General features: G+C 35.9%; 1 protein-coding gene across 1 annotated transcript in view; it reads right to left on the minus strand.

The window, feature by feature from the left end:
* The window catches only part of ACVR1C (activin A receptor type 1C), an 83,943-nt gene that overhangs the window by 41,638 nt on the left and 23,651 nt on the right, over positions 1 to 18,654 (minus strand). Inside the window, exon 2 of the mRNA XM_084891469.1 lies at positions 7,441 to 7,671. Coding sequence (XP_084747595.1) covers positions 7,441 to 7,671 — 231 coding nt within the window. The remainder of the gene's footprint in view (positions 1 to 7,440; positions 7,672 to 18,654) is intronic.

Below are 18,654 nucleotides of genomic sequence, written 5' to 3' on the forward strand. Positions count from 1 at the left end.
CTCTTTCTCTCTATTCTTCTCTTTCATTTTTCCCCCTGCTCTGCAACATAATAAGCCCAAGGTTCCTCTCTGAGATTACAAGAATATGGGCTTATATCTGGTTTACACTTTCAATAAGGAAAGAGACCTTTGATATCTCTGCTAAACACGGGGTTTCTATTAGAAAACACAATCTGAGCAAACCATGTTTCTTAACTTTTATCTTCTTTGGACTTGAGATCCCTAATAACAAAACCCAACATTTTTCTTATTAGATATAAAACATACCCATGAGAAAAAAGTATCAGATAAGATTATCAGAAAGTTAGATAATAAGGTTTTAAATAATAAGGGTGTTTGCTGATTCACATAACAAGAAATCTGGAAGTAGGCTGGTGACTTTCCTGAGTCTTTGTTAATAAATCATAGAGACAATATAATAGTTACCATTTTTTCAGTCATATATGTTAAAAATATTTCCACTCCATGTTTAATTTATCTTTTGTTTTATGTATGTTATCTTTTACCATTCATTTTTATTTTAGTTTGCATGAGTCAATTATATTTATCTTTTCCTTTTATAGCAGTTGGATTTCCTGTCTTATTTAAGAACAGCCTTCACACTATAAAGTCACAAAAATCATTTTTTTCTAAATTTTCCTCTGACATTTAAATTGTTTTTGCATTTCACAATTAGATATCTAATTGAGCTATAATTTATTTTTGTATAGAGTGTGACACTGTTGTAGGGCCCTGTTTTCTTCCATATGGATAGATAATTATGCCAGCATCATTTCAAAAATAAACTGTCCTGGAATTTCCACTTCTGTCAAGTTACACTTGAATGTCCACAGATGTCCTTCTTGGTGTAGCACAAACAAAAATGCTGAATAAACTATAAATGAAAAACGTTTTTTTTTCTTTCTATTACATGATTAAGCTGGTGGGGAAATAAAAGAACTGTTCAATGGGCAAAACTGAAATGCAAAATGAGAGCGGTGCTTGAGCACCAGTGCTGCCATTTGCCCTACAAGTATTGTCCAGTTCTTGATGGTTAAGTGCTTAGTTTAGGAGACTGATTCACAAGATTAGGAGATCAAAACTGATTCCTGCCCTAGCCTGTGTGGCTAAGATAGCTGGGAGTGGTCCTGTGCACCAAAAGGTTGCTGGTTTGATTCCCAGTCAGGGCACAAACCCAGGTTGCCGGTGGAGGGAGTGCAGGAGGCAGATGATCAATGTTCATATGTTTTTCTCTCTTTTCCTTTCTTTCTCTTGAAAACAATCAATAAAAAAACAATTTTTTTTTAAGTGAAAGGTAAGATTAGAGATCCCTCTATAAATTAGGAAACTATGACTGGAAACAAAACAAAATAGAACATGGTGTTCAGACAGCAAACATATTCATCTATTTGTCTCAACCTTGATTTGGGGCACAGAAGAAAAAAAAATATCTTTAATAGTTCCTTCCCACAAGCATGTACCCATACAGGCAGGCTTAAAGCCAGAATTCATGCCATATGTTGGCCAAAAAAAACTCACCATATTTTCCGGCGTATAAGACGACTTTTGAAACGAAAAAAAGCCTGCTCAGATTGGCCAGAGTCAGAGAGGCGGTCTATTAAAAAAAGAACTGGTGTTGCCTCGGAAGAGGGCGGTAGTCTTATACAGCGAATATAGACCTAAACCTATGTTTTAACTGTAAAATTAGGGGGGTCGTCTTATACGCCGGGAAATACGGTAATCAAAACATCACCCCCAAATACCTGCCAGGAACTAACGTAAATCTTCTCTGGAGAAACACATTTTAAATATAGGTTTCAAACGTTTTCTCCAGAGATGGATCCCCAAAACATGACCTCATAATAAAAAAATCATAAAACACACAAGGAAAGCAGCCAACAAGAATATGAGTTAGTAGAATAAAAAAACAGCAAACCAACTATAGATATTGGAGTTATCAGAAATTCAAATATGAGAAAAAGAGTTCAAGAGGCTGGGGAATAGCTACAGAAGGCAACATTTATGCAAAATCAGTGAAGGAATTGTGAGAACCGAGGGGAACTTATAAGAGGACTCGCAGACAGAGCACATTGTGGAAACACACACCCAAAACATCTTCCTATGTGAACGAAACTTTTTTGTTTATTATTTGTTTACCCTACCTGATGTCTCCCACCCCCAAAATGCATATTATTTGTATAAATGAGTCTTGAATTTTTTAAACTGATATATATATATATATATATATATATATATATATATATACTTGTCACCTGAGGATGTTTTTGTTTTCATTGAATCTGGAGAGAGAGAGAGAGAGAGAGAGAGAGAGAGAGAGAGAGAGAGAGAGAGAGAACATTTACCAGTTCCCTCCTGTATGTGTCCTGATCAGGGATCAAACCCAAAACCTGGATATGTGCCCTGACCAAGAATTGAACCTGAGACCTTTCAATGAATGGAACACACTAACCATTTAGCCACACCAGTAAGGAAAAACCATAAATATTCTTAAAAGTTCAGAATACATCATTTACTTTTTGGAGGTGAATTTTTCCCACCAACGTGGCTCCTCTTCTAATTTCAAAAAAAGCTAAGAGTGGACAATCTGCAGAGTTACTGTATATTAACGGTGTCTAAGAGTACTAGGTCAAAGGTCACTGGAGAAAGAGCAAGAAGAGTAGCATCCCAGAAAGATGGACAGATAGTTCTGTAATTGAAGATAGCTTTTCTTACCTGGTCTAAAAAACAAACAGGAAGAAGATATTAGACAGGGTATACTACATAAAATATATATGCTTTTGTTATTTAACTGATTTGCATAGGCTATTTTTAATTTTTCTAATTTCTTTTCTGAAAATAATAACATATTTCCTATTTGTTGGGACATGAACTTAAAGCACTAGTCAAATAAATGGCTGTTTCTGGAAATGGTTGTTTTCTCTCAAGTTTTACATAGAAAAAAAATCCTCTATGTATATAAAAGCCTAAGCAATGATTACGACCAGTTGACCCTAATCGATCTTCTGGTCTCTATGACTCACACTGACCACCAGGGGCAGACGCTCAATGCAATAGCTTCCCCCTGGTGGTCAGTGTGCTCCCACAGCCAACCTCCTACTGTTGGCCAACCTCTTGTTGTCCTTCCCCCAGGCCAGCCGGCCAGATCTGCCCCAATTGGTCCTGATCCAGACTGGGCAAGACAGCCCCAATCAGCCCTGATTGCTGGCTAGACAAGGAATCCCACCCATGCATGAATTCATGCACTGGCCCTCTAGTTTGTGATAACAGTTGAACATGGCAAGTCACTCCAGTGACATAAAACATTTCTACTTCAATAAATTTCAGGGAAGGAACTATTTCTACCCAACTATGGAATTATTTTTATCAAAAAAATTATTAACTTATAAAAATTAAATCTACATGCAATGCCAGAGAACAAAGTATGTTTTAAGGGCAAGTGACTGAATTTAATATGATCTAAAGCAAATACTGCTTACAAAGATCTGAGTTAATCACACTTACATTTAATTCAATTTAGAATTAAAAGTGAATGGGGAAGGAGGTTTTTAAAAAGGCCTTTTAAAAGAAAAAGAAAAAACACTTGAAATTAAAATACTAATCTGCTTCTTAATAGGTATTTTACTAATAAATTAAAATAATAAATGTCCTTGCTTCATTTAAAATCACCACATTTTAAATATCAACAAAACAGTGTAAACAGAACCTATTAGTGGGGGTTGACCAACATTTTTACTTAATGAAAGAGCATAGAGTATCTCCCACATTTTAATGGTAAGAATATGTTATAAAATTCTTGTTTCAGTTGTGTGTGAATGCGGGTTGGGAGAAATTATGTAAAATTTACATCTGCCTGTGCATCACAATGGAAACATGTATGAAAGTCACCAGTCCAAAGGTTTAGGAATTAGTCAGACACGTAAGAGGCTTTTTAGGAGGGCAAGTGTGAGTTCCTACCAATTGCCAAATACTAGAGAACCAGCAGGGAGAGGAGTGAGGAGGAAAATGTCACAAGTTGTATTCAAGGTGGGAACTTTGTCACAAAGAAATGAAGCAAGAGCCCAGTATTACACACAAGGTCTAAGGAACAAGAGGGCCAGCTGAAATATGACAAGACTGAGTTACCGTCCCTACATCAAGACAGCTATCAGAAATGGCCTCACGGTCATAGTGCTGAAGGAATGAGCCAAAGAGGCAAGGATCCACTTGGCTTCCCTCAAAGGGATCTCAGATTCTCTCCAACTTCCTCTGATCACCTCCCAGCCTTTGCTTTCTTGGCCCATGGAAGTGATGCAGAGTATTAATTACCATAGAAATGTCATACGATCTATTTTTTCAGAATGCTTGTATATATATCATCTATACATGATCGCATTTAAAGGTGATAAATCTCTGATACGCAGAGCAGGGGATATCAATCACACTCACTGATGACATTGAAGCAGCAGCGTTCTTGGCACCGGCTGTGTCGGCGCTCAGCCTGGAGATTCCCAATGCCTCTCCCAACAGCTGCTGCTGCAATACAGCTAATAACCATTTAGTGCTGCCTCCCAGAGAGTACAACCTGCCACCAGATGACTGCATATACAGGGCTATTCAATTTCCTGTCAATTTATCACACAATGCCGTGATCAGAAGCAAATTCTTAGTTTAAGTAAAAAGAAGATGAATTCAACAAATTATTACATAGGAATAATTACTGGATAGATAACACACAACTTTCCTGTTATGAATGATAGTTGAAAAAGCAATTAATATAATCCGTGTTATCAATAGACTGAAAAAGAAAAATCATGAGATAATCTCAATAAATTCATGAAAATACTTGCAAAAGTTTAAAATTTATTCATGATAAGGACACTTTCCCCTGAAGTGAGAATAAAAGTTTGATGACAGGCATCTATTAAAAGAACTAAATAACATCGTACTTAATGGTAAAAAAAAGTGAAGACATTCCTCCCAGACAGGAAAAAGGCACAGAACTTCACTCTCATCACTGCTATTCATCTAATTGGCAGTGTTAGCCAGTGTGAAAAGGCAAGAGATAGAAATAAAATGCATACAGATCAGAGTGAAAGATTAAAATTTCCTGTATTCACAGATGATTGTACTATATGTAAAAACATCAAAAATCTCGAAAAATCTACCAGAAATAATATAAGTTATCTTGGCAAGTTTGTAGGAAATATGGTGAATATACAAAATTAATTTTAATATACTATCAATTAACACTTAGAAATTGAGATGTTAAAAACCATTCACATACAGAGTATGTGTTTATTATAATACATTTCATTTTCAAAATTGAGCTATCAGCTGTTAAAGAGTGTATTTTGGGGACACCTTATATGTGTCAAATTTATCAAAATACCCACTTAAAATATATTTCCTTATATCTAAATTATACCATAATAAAATTGTTTTTTTAAAGAAGATGGTTTCTGAATACACTTGTGGTAGTGATCCCAAGGTACTAAATAAGTTATTCAGTAATAAATAAAATAAAATAAAAAAAGAGGGATAGCCAATTATTTTTAAAATAGGTTAAAAGTACTAAATAGATACTTTTCAAAAAAAGAAATAAGGAAAACCAAGGGACATATAAAAACATGCTCAAAGTCCCTAATCATCAGAGAGATGCAAATCAAAAGAACAAATGCAGTACCATCTCAGAATGACTATCAACAAATCAACAAAGGACAAGTGCTGGTGAGGATGTGGAGAAAATGGAACCCTCATGCACTGCTGATGGGAATGCAAACTGGAGCAGCCACTGTGAAGAACAGTATGGAGTTTCCTCAAAAAACTAAAAATGGAACTCCCATTTGACCCAGTAATTGCACTTCTAGGAATACATCCCAAGAAATCAGAAACACCAATCAGAAAGAATATATGCACCCCTATGTTCATAGCAGCACAATTCACCATAGCTAAGATTTGGAAACAGCCTAAGTGCTCATCAGCAGATGAGTGGATTAGAAAACTGTGGTTGCAGGGGTCTTCAAACTACAGCCCGCGGGCCACATGCGGCCCACAGAGGAGTCTGATCCTGCCCACCAGGTTTTTTGGGCAGTGAGCGCAGCCGAGGTGTTACAGTAGGAATTAGTAGTTCATATAGTCCGGCCATCCAGCTCTCTGAGGGACCGTGATCTGGCCCCCACTTTAAAAAGTTTGAGGACCCCTGATACGCAATGGAATACTATGCTGGTATAAAAAAGAAGGAATTGTTACAGTTTGCAACAGCATGAATGGAACTGGAGAGCATTATGCTGAGTGAAATAAGTCAGTAAGAGAAAAATAAATATCACATAATCTCCCTCATTTGTGGAATATAATGAATAACATAAACTGATGAACAAAAACAGATCCAGAGATAGCAAAGCATTGATCAGACCGTCAAACTTCAGAGGGAAGGTAGGGGAGGGTGGGGGTAAGGGAGAGAGATCAACCAAAGGACTTGTATGCATGCATATAAGCCAAACCAATGGACACAGACAACAGGGGGGTGAGGGCATGAGTGGGGATGTGGGGGGAGCAATGGGGAGATAAGGACACATATGCAATACCTTAATCAATAAAGAAAATACAATTTTTAAAGTAGATTTTTTTAAGAAAAATTTAAGAAAATTAATTTTTATAGTGGAATATTGATATGGTGATATACAAATGCCTAAGAGTAGATAACAGTATCTTAAGATGTTAATTTATAAGGAAGAGTATGTATCTGTATATAGACATTAACACAACAACAAGCACTTACTTCTTACTGTATTAATAAATACAGAAGATTCACTAACATGACACCCTCAGGTCATAAGTTATTTTTTGGTTTGAGTTAATGTCCCCCAAAGTTTCAGATCCCATATTGCTGATAAAATATGAGATTAAGACTTTCAGTATTTTGTAAATTGGGATAAAACACCATGGCATTGGGGGAAGGCAGGAATGTATCCGAGTAATAATATCTTTCTGCTACTGAATGTTTTCACATGTGTGTGGGCACGTAAAGAAGCTATACGAGAAAGTACCCATAATAAAAGCTTCTGTCTCCATAAAAGTTGGAAGTCTACAATATTTTATTTTTCTCTATTTTTTTCTTTCTTCTTTCCTTGATGTATATTTGAATGTCTTTCCTTTAAAATAATCCATAAAAATTTACGTTTACTTTAGGTCCATTCATCACTTCCAAAAATGCAATTCACACAAATTTCTTCAAAATTATAATGTGCTGTCAATGTTTTGACAGTCTTAGTCTTGCACAATTAAAAAAAATCAACCTCACCTAAGCGTTAGACAATTTTACCAGTACAAAGGAAGAAAAAAAAGGAAAGAACTGTAAAACAGATTTTATTTAAAGAAACACAGAACAGGTTGATGTCTACTATGTGTGTGATTTCCCAGGAGTAAAATTAAACTTGGAATGAACAAAGACAAACCCCTTACCTGTTGGAAGGTGCAGTGTTATGTTATTGCAGAAATCTGTGAAGCAGCATTCGGTTTTGGTAACATTGTTGGAACTATGACAGAAGACTTGAGCATTTAATTCTGGGAGAGAGACACAGGACTTGATCACCTGCTCTTTTCCGTTGGTTAGCATCACTGAAGCCCAGCATGCTCCTTCCGTTTGGCAGGTGAAGTTTGAAGAGTCACACAAAAGACAAACACACTTCAGTCCTGAAACGTGTAAGGCAAGCAACAATGCTTTAGGATACAAAAGACACCATGCAAATTCGTTTCATCAAACCTAAGTGTAGAAACCCAGTCTTAATAAACAGCACCAGATAATCACGTGCCGAACACATCAACGCTCTCTCCGTCAGGTGTTTTGTTTAAACGGGTTGCACAATCATCATTTACTTTGTTTGGATTCTTGGGAATTTATTACTATTATATTTTAAAACAATTTTTCTCATCCATGGTCTGTCTAAATCCCTTCTTCTTAAGCTTAATCAGCTCATCCCTAAATCAATAGCACCTCTGAAACACTAGGATACAGTAACACAGCAACCACGAGGGGCCTGTCTGGCATCACTTGTGGAACATTCAAGTGTGATCGCAGCAGCTGTGTAACCAAACAGCACAGTTTATTCTGTTCACTTACTCTTTCCCCTGTAACCTTTTAAGTGAATGTGCTAAATACAAATCTAACCATCGATATTTACAACTAAAGAAAAAAATATAATAGTGTGAGTCTCTACAAGCATATTTTGTAACATTTAATATTATTGTTATTCTCCTAGTGAACTTGAAGGCACTGATGAGCCATTATACTCCCCCCTTCTTCACTAAAGAATACACCTTAGAATGAGTCATTTGAACAAGCACTATGGCCTTCAGGCAATTTTCTTTAATGAACATATTTATTCAATAAAGCAAAACACATCAATTATAGAATTTCATATATCTATGCAATAAAACTTTCAAAAAATCTACATTTTGCTAAATTAATTTGTTCGCTTCACAGATTTATTCCACATTCCCCAACTCACATGTGTGCGCAAGACACACACACACACACACACACACACACATTAACTCACATGGTCCAAGTGATGCAGTACTTGTGTTTTGATGTAAAATATCTGTCAGCCAAAAAAGTGTAATAGTGGTGAGCAATTTATTTACATTTTATTAGTCCCATTGTTTTAAAGCAATACAATACTGAATAAGCCTTTTGTATCTTTACTTTAATAAACTTTTTAAAAAAATTATAACTGCCCCCAACAATTATCTGACTATCCAAATTTTTACAATGAAATCATTTTTACTCAAATGAAAGCATTTAAATTACTAATTGGTCAATTTGGAGCTGAGTTTATACCTATACAATATTCAATACATAAATGGTAATTAATGTATTGAACTTGCACTCAACTTAAACTACCAATATAAAAGAGAATTTAGATAATATTCCTATATAAGAGGGTAAGAAAGAAAAAATTACATAGTGATTAATAGAAATTATATCTTCTTTGGATAATATTTTCTTGACTAGTAGAATATCATCCCCATAAGTATTTTTATTTCTATGTGCTAAGAGAAATACAAATATAAAATAAAATACTATTTTTTTAACAACTTTGGACCAAGCATAATGGCTCATTCTTCTATTTATTCCAATGGTGATCAATTTAAATGTACTCTGTTGGATAGGAGCGAGCTGGAGGGGGTCAATGGGAGGGGAGGGGACTTATGTAATACTTTCAACAATAAAGAATTAAATTTTAAAATGGTGAGGGGAAGAGGGCAGATGAGAAAGGGGCATGAATAAAGTGGATATACTTTTAACTGTTTTAATAAGATAAATGTACTCTGTTGTTGATATTTGTGTGCTACAGTGGAATTTTATCATCTAGATTGTTGGTATTCAGTAGAACTAGATATGTAAAATCTAAGTAACTTGAGTTTTAAGTCACTTTCTTTGCATAACAGAGAGCTCATAGAATGAGGATCCATCCACCCATGTGTCTTCTGAAAGTGAAATCTCTCTAGCATCTTCCAATTCCAACCTCAAGGCGTTCAAATCCTAGTTACACTAGCTTTGTAATCTTGGGCATTACTTGGCCCCTTTGTGCTTCCATTTCTTTATATGAAAGAAAAGAAAAACATACTTCTTTCTAGTGTTGTTACGAAGAATAAATTAGTTTACCTATGTAAAATCCTTAGAACAGTGCCTTGTACATAGAAAATATTACGTAATTATTAGTGAATATGTATTTTTCCTACTGAAGAAGATGAAGCTAGTTGTTCTATGCAAATAATCAAAATATATTTGTAATCCATAAAGGAATGGCTGAAATAACTAAGGTGCACAGACCAAGGCATAACAAGGAAATATATCTTTTTCTGCTCTGCTCAGTGAGTTCAATATTCTCATTCTTTTCTTTGTTCAGGCTGGAACCTAGACAGTCCCAGAGCAGGGTGGTGTCTGGTGATGGTCCAGATAAAGGTCAGGAAAAGATGAAGGTTGCAGTCCCAGCTCTGTCACTCACAGGCTGATTGACTTTGGAGAAGATGTTTAATTTCATGGGCTCTCACTGCCTTCCTCTAAAAATGAGAAATAAACTGGGGGAGGCAGTGGATCCAAAAACCTTGAAGTCTCATATGGTACCAGCATATTATGACTTGATAAATTTAAAATTTATGGATTTTCACAAATATAAAATAAGGAACATTTTTTTTTTAAAGAAACTGACTCTACTCTGTTTATTCTTCAATCTCATATTTTTAGGGGCTGAAGCTGAGATTATAAATCTCCTGACATACAATCTCAATCTATTGTATTTGTTACTAGACACCTCGTCAGAGCTTCCTTGAATTTTCTATTTCCAGGAGAAGCCTAACCTGGAAACCAAGGCAATTAAGGAATATGGACCCACTGAGTGAACACAACCGTAAAGCACTCAACAACCAGACATATGCTGGTTGTTTATCACTGCCTGTAATTCCCAGTGCAACTGTGGGTGTTAGCTGTCACTATCTCCATTTTATAGGTAATGAAATGAGGCTCAAAAAAGATCAAGTGACTGAATTAATGTGGTCATTAGACTACTCAAGCAATATTGCTTCTATTTTACTAAAGCTGATTTTTTTAAAAATGGGGACAGAAACCATTCCCCCATCTCACCAGTTCCTAATGAATGTGAATAAAATGTAATTCCATTTAGCAGAAGGAAATTAATAATCAACTTAATAATTGAGATTTTGATCTGCATTGTCCCAATTATCTTTTAAAACATTTAATATATTTAAAACAATTCTATCTACCTATTTTCTGAGGAGACAGGTGGTCCAATAAAAATCAATAGCATGGGCTTTGCATCAAGCACAAAGAACCTTATCGTTCAGGTTATCTGGGTTTGTAATAAGTATAAGCTGCTAGGTACCTAACCTGATACTTTCTCTTCAAAGCAATACTAGCTCCTTAGAAAACGATTGCATAATAGTTCTCATCAAGGAATAACATGGATACTCATTGACTAACAGGCTATAAAATTACCTTCATTTAAAGTGAAAGAAATAAATCAGAAGAATAAAACAGGCCCAGGTTATATAGTTAAGAGGTAGTAAATGACAGCTTACTTGAATGCTGCACAATGGAATACACTGACATAATTGAGAATTTGTTGATGATAACAGCAGCAAACATATGCTAAATGTTCTCATTTATTTCAGGTCAATTGGCAGTACTGTAGCACTGACAGAGAACAAAGAGCAAATTACAAGAGCCTAAGATGTATATCTAACATACAGCTCAATCAGTCTTGCAATTTTTCTTTCCCACCAATTCACAACATGGTCACATTGGGTATACAATTAAACCATATCTATGCTAACCATCCTCCACATAGAACCCTTGTGTGGCCAATAAAAACATAAGTTGCCATTAGTGATTAGACTTATGCTTTCATAGTTTGTTTGTTGTTGTGATTTTTTTTAAACTGCTGTTAAATGAGTCAATTATTCTAGAATATTCCATGACAGGATAAATCCTGTTACTAGCAGACTAGTCCAGCCCTATGTTTCTTTATTGTATACTTTCCCGTTATACTCTCCTTGAGTCATATGGAAAGAGGTACAAATGAAATTGAAGAAGAATAAGGAGGTCTATTGGATTTTCCTCCACAAGGAAGACTGCACTTTCCCTGTGTCTCCTCCCATCCCTTTAATTATCCTCTTTCCCCCTTTTTGTCAATTATTCTGTAAAAGCCAAGACATCTGTTACCCTCAAGACATCTGTTACCCGCATGAAACCAATGGATGTGCACATTTCTAATCAACCAGAAAATAACTTTTTGTGCATGTTTACAGGTGATCAGGCACATGCTAGTATCCAGAAATGTGAAAACTATCACACTACAAAAAGTGAACCAAAGTGATCAAATGTTTCTTGAGAAATAATCATTGTTTTGAATTAGATACAATTTGCAATAAGTTGGTTTTATATTTCCTAGGTTTCTCCATTTTGGGTCTCTATAATAAAATAACTATTAACCAGTGTGTTATGTAAATTTCTGACACATACCCGTTCCTCTTTTCCAGTCATTAGTTGATTCAATATTCCAAATTTTATTTTTATTTTTTAAATATATATTTTAAAAATTTATTTCAGAGGGAGGAAAGGAAAGGAAGAGAGGGATAGAAACATCAATGATGAGAGAAATTCATTGATTGGCTGCCTCTTGCATGAACCCTTACTGTGAATCAAGCCTGCAACCCAGGCATGTGCTCTGACCCTGGGAATTGAATGGTGACCTCCTGGTTCACAGTTCACATGACACTCAACCACTGAGCTATACTGGCCAGGCCAATATTCCTAATTTTAGAACAGGCTAATGAACATGAAATATTTTTTAAATTTCAGAACACTTTATAGTTTGACCTGATGAATATGTAATATTCATCATTTACAGGCTTCTGAATTTAAAATATATATATATATATATATATATATATATATATATATATATATATATATAATTCTCATCAGTGTGCTGAATCTGAAAATATGGCAACAGGAGAGAAGCCAAAACAACTAATAATTGTGACTGTGAGATAAAGCCAGAAAGGAGCAAAGAAAATCAGGCAAAGATTTTCTTTTCCTTTTCTGTTTCTTTTCAGAACTTTGTTTTCTTGTCATGCACATATTTAAAAGCATTTTTCTTCCTTATTAGTAAGGAAAAGTAGAGTAGAGGAAGAAAGAATGAATATATGGGCAATATAAATGCAAACTTTTGGATTAAATGAGCTTTCAATAGATAATCAACTTTTAGAAATTCTATTTGCCAGGCTGTACCCAAGGAAATTCAGAATTCCTAAAATACAGGAGAAATAAACTCAAAAAAAGGTAAACTGCCCCTTTAAGCAAAGTGGCAGTTATGTTTCCTATTCAAGAAGACACCAAATTTCTAGCTGAGAAGCGATGGGTCCACCCTAACTGGGTTCTGCCCAGGAAAACTTTCACTTCCGGCACAGGGCTCTGTCTAGAGAGGTTCTCGCGTGTTTTGAAGAACAGTACTAGCATTCTGAATGTCCTCAGTCCCAAAGCAGCCCTAAATAAAACCTGAGTTTTCAGCCTCTCTCTACCAGGAACCACGAAAGGCTTCAAACAAGTTTCTCAACCTCAAACATCTTACTAATAGATTCCTCACCTAAAATATTACGATGTCAGGAAATAGGTGAAAAGATTGCTAAAGACCTCTCCAGTTTTATAGCCCTCTGCTGCTCTAAGCTCACGTCCCAATTCTCTATATAAGTAACATTAGGGTTATCTTATCCATGAGAGATAAAAAGAGGGAGTTGAGTTTACAAATATGAACAAGAAGGACAGGTTTATACCCAAATGCGTGCACTGTTATTTCAATGATTTCTCTTGCCCTATATTTATCATATGAGAACCCAATGTTCTTTTCAATGCTACTATGATATTTTGAAGAGATGGAGGGAAAGTTCACAGCCTTTCTTAGTTGGGTTACACATCCAGACTCTGGCCTAACCTCTCAACCACAATATACACATGATCACAACTTTAGACTTTGTGGTCATGTGAGGAAGGAAGAAAAAAACACTATTTGGGGTCTCCCATCTGGAGCATCATGTCAAAACAAAACAAACAAACAAAAAAACAGTGTCCTTTATCACAGGACACATTTCTTCTGCTATCCTCCCGTATAATTCTCATGGAATTTGAGAAGGTATTTTCTTTTCTTACATTGGCAGCGTAAGTGATCTCTCATCAAACTGTTCCCTCAGTCTTGAGACATTTTATTGCCTCCTGCTTGGGAGAAGAGCGATACTCAATGGATTCCAATTACATTTAGAATAAAACAAAATCCATAATTGTTATCATGACCTAATAGGCTGGTAAGTCTGGGTTCTTCCTACTTCTCAAACTCAATTCTTATATCTCAGGCCCCACACACACTGATCTCTTCTGTAGCTTTACATAACAAGTTCTTTCTCCCTCACAGTTCTTGCTCTTCTTTTCTTTCCAAATATTCAGTTCTCAGCTCCAATGACATCACCTAAGACAAACCTTCACACACTCCCCTGGACAAATGATCTTCTGCTTTTTATAAAAACCTTTCTGGTTTTTATTACAATCTGTAATTAGCATATTTACTATTTGGCCCCACTAAAATGAAAACAGGAAACTTTCCAGTTTTATCTACCATCATATCCTCAACACCTAGAGTAGGATATGGCCTATGAGGAAAGGAAAAAAAAAAAAAAAAACAGTACACATGTATTAAATTAAAAATTGTAGAAAATTGCAAAGTACAGAGGAATAAAAAATAGCCAAATTCATAAAATGACTCAAAACCCTATAATTTTCTCATTGTGTTATGTTTTCTTTCAGTGAATTTTTCCTATAGCAGTTTTTCATAGTCAAATTCTACCTATAAACACAGTTTTAAGTGTTATTTTTTTTTATTCTGTCAGCATTACATCATGAGTTTTATAAGCTCTTCTTTATAGTTATTTGATGGCATTTATAGTTCAGAACATTAGCTTAACTGATGGCTTATAGAATTTCCTTACTCTTAGGCACTTCAGTTCTTTCCAGTTTTTGCAATTAAATAACACTCTGTTGAATATCTTTGTGGATTAATCTTTAACCAAGTTAATTTTCTAGGCTAGAGTCCCAGAACTGTAATTATAACATCAGACATTCTTGATAGGCATTGTCAAAGAGCTTTTCAGAAAAGTTGTACCAATTAAGATTTCCACTGGCCTTGTATAAAAGTACCCATTTCATAATACACTAGTCAGCATTAGTCTCACTAAAATCTTAATATGATAGATGGAAGTTGCATCATATTTTAATTTGCACTTCCCTACTAATGGGGTTGAACTTTTTGTTTTTCAAATATTTCCTTTGGATTTCCTCTTGCATAAATTTTTTACCCATGCCATTTATCTCTTGTATGAACTTTAAATTTATTCTTCTGAGTTTGAAAGAGCTCTTTATAAGGACATAAGTCCTTTGTCATATGTGTTACATATAACGTATCCCACTCATATTTATTTATTTTTTTCCTAACGTACCACCCTCATTGTTTTTGAAAAAGGAACAAAAACAAAAATATATTTGCAAATATTTTCTCTTGATTCCCAGTCTTTTAGTTAGCACCTTCTTCTCTTGCCTTCAAACTTGGCAAACCCGCACCCAGATATTTTCTAAATGTTCAATATTTTCTTTCACTGTTAACCCTTAAATTCACAAAGAATTTGATTGTGGTGTGAGATAATACACAATCTATTTGATTGGTGGTAAGTGAATTACTTTATGGTGAAGTCCCAGATGTTAAAAATTATTTTTAAATCATTATTCATAGAATGTTTCAATTTTAAAGAATTTAAAGAATTTGCATCAGGGAAATGAAAATCAAAACCACAATGAGATATCATTTCACACCTTTTTCAATTGCTATTATCAAAAACACAAAAAAATAATAAATGTTGGCAAGGATCTGGAGAACAGGGAACTCTTGTGCACTGTTAATGAAAATGTACTTATATTAGGGCAGTCACTATGGAAAACAGTAACGAGGCTCCCCTCAAAATTAAAAATAGAACTATCATATGATCCAGCAATTCCTCTTCTGAGTATTTATCTGAAGAAAACAAACTCATTAACTTGAAAAGATATATCCACCCCCATATTCACTAAAGCATTATTTACAATATCCAAGATATGGAGACAACCTAAGTGTCTGCCAATGGATGGATGGTAGGGTAGTCCTCCTTAAAGTGTGAGGAAAACATTTCAAGGCCCCCAATGGTAGGACCAAACCTCATATTTGCAATGTTTTTCCTATACATACTTACCTATGATAAAGTTTAATTTATAAACTAGGTACATTAAGAGTAACAGCAATAACTAATAATAAAATAGCATAACAATGTACTGTAATAAAAATGATGTAAATGTGGTCTCTCTGATAATCGAGACAGCTGCTAAGTGACTAACAAGCGGTAGCATATACAGCATGGATTTAAAACTTATGAATTTCTGCTAAAACCGGTTTGGCTCAGTGGTAGAGCGTCAGTCTGCAGACTGAAAGGTCCCAGGTTCAATTCCGGTCAAGGACATGTACATTGGTTATGAGCACATCCCTGGTAGGGGGTGTGCAAGAGGCAGCTGGTCGATGTTTCTCTCTCATCGACGTTTCTAGCTCTCTATCCCTCTCTCCTCCTCTCTGTAAAAAATCAATAAAATATATTAAAGAAAAAAAACTTATGAATTTCTGGAATTTCCACTTAATATTTTCAGACTACAGTTGACTGCAAGTAACTGAAATCCCAGAAAGTGAAATCAGATAAGGAGAATCTACTGTATTTATATATATTAGAATATTATTATTCAGCCATAAAAAAAGAATGAAATCTTGCCATTTGCAACAACATGGATGAGTTTTAAAGGCATTATGAAATAAGGCTAAGTAAAATTAGTTAGAGAGAGAAAAAAAATACTATACTATTTCATTTATATGTGGAATCTTAAATTTTTTATAACTATGTATGGTGATGGATGTTAACTAGATTTAAAAATATGAATAATGTGCCTGGCCAGCATTGCTCAGTAGTTGAGCATCAATTTATGAATCAGGAGGTAACAGGTTTATTTTGATTCCTGGTCAGGACATGTGCCTGAGTTGCGGGCTTGATGCCCAGATGGGGGAGGGGGGAGGGGAGGAACGGAGTGTGATCAATGATTCTCTCTCATCATTGATGTTTCTATTTCTTGTCTCCCTTTCCCTTCCTCTCTGAAATCAATAAAATATTTTTAAACCATGAATATTGTATTAAAGTTCTTCAGAGAAACAGAATAAGATATACATGGATACATATATATGTTTATCTCTATCTCTATATCTAGAGAGAGTTTTGTTTTATGGAATTGGCTCACTGAATTGTGCTGGCTGACAATTCCAAAATCTGAAGGGTAGGCCAGCATGCTATAGACCCAGGGAACAGTTGATGTTGCAGCTCAGGAGACAGTTTGGAGGCAGAATTCTCTCTTCTTCAGGGGACCTCAATTTGTTTTTCTCTTAAGGCCTTCAACTTATTTAATGAGGCCCTCCAATTATGGAGTATAATCTGTTTCATTCAAAGACTTTGAATTTAAATGTTAATTTAAACCAAAAAATAACTTGGCAGCAATATCCAGATTGGTGTTTGACTAAATATCTAGTGATTGTGGCCAAATTGACACAAAAAATTATCATCACAAGTATTTAATACATGTCAAATACTATAAGAGCTAAGAAAGAAAGAGAAGGAGGAAAGCCAAAAGAACATTTCTTACAGGTGTTATTGAATTAAAGAATCTATATATATAATATAAGTCTAAGTGTCAGTCCATCTGACCAGTAGCTATGATGCACACTGACTACCAGGGGGCAGACGCTCAATGCAGGAGCTACCATGATGCACACTGGCCATTTAAAAATAAATGGCACCATGGACCTGGCGCTGACAAACCAACACTTGGCTTATCCCAAGTGGAACACAGGCCCCACCACCACCCCAGAGCGATACCCCACCAAATCACAGCTGACACTGCCAAGACCCCATGGTGCAAAATGCAGCCCACCGCCCAACCCAGCCCAGAAACGGTTGCTGTGGGTGCTAGTTAATGATGTCATGTAGCAATGCCTGGCTTTCTTTCCCTAGCTACTAGCTTCCTGGGAGTTTCTTTAGCCCAGGAACCCAACTTGCTTTATAGCTAGGTGCAAACATTTTACAATTTAACCAAATGTCTGTGAAGCATTTTTCCATGCTTCATCTCATTTAACCCTTACAGAAGACCTAGAATAAGTAGATAGGAGACTCGGTAGAATCCTATTTTCATTTCATTAGCCAGAAAAAGAAGATTTAGAAACTTGACCTGTCTGAAAAGAAGTAAAATATGGTGGAACTTGAAGATGATTTCAGGTTTTCTCACTGTGCAGAATATAGTCAAACACTGCTACAGTTATATATTTTACCCTTTGTTCTCCCTGCATGATCTACAATTATAATCAGCTTCATGTCGATATTTACTGCTGTGTTGCTGCAATTTCCTGAAAGAGAAGTTGAGGCGTTTCATTGGGCTGGAAAAAGCTTAGCTAAATCAAAAAGCAGGTCTAATTGAGCAAGTATATCTATATACCTAGAGGCCTGATGCATGAATTCTTGCATGAGTGGTGTCCCTCGGCTTGGCCAGTGATCAGGACCAATTGGGGATGTGGGAGGTTGGCCAGCTAGGGGGAGGGGCCACAAGAGATTGAGCATCTCCTCCTGGTGGTCAGCGCACATCATAGCAACAGATCGATGTGTATTCAGTCGTTCAGTCACTTAGGCTTTCATATATCCTATATAACAAAAGGTTAATATGCAAATCAACTGAATAGCAGAACAGCCACTCTCTATGACTGTGTGCTCCCACAGGGGGAGTGCTGCTCAGCCAGAAGCCAGTCTTATGGCTGGCGAGCACAGTGGGGGTGGCAAGAGCCTCTCCTGCCTCCCTGGCAGTGCTAAGGATGTCCGACTGGTGGCTTAGGTTGGGAACGAGCCTAAGCCAGCAGTCAGACATCCCCTGAGGGCTCCTGGACTTTGAGAGGGCATAGGCCAGGATGAGGGAATCCCCTGACTGTACATATCGACTGAACT

This window comes from Pipistrellus hanaki (genome assembly GCF_964339955.1).
Source record: "Pipistrellus hanaki genome assembly, chromosome: 8".
NCBI classification, from domain to species: Eukaryota; Metazoa; Chordata; class Mammalia; order Chiroptera; family Vespertilionidae; genus Pipistrellus; species Pipistrellus hanaki.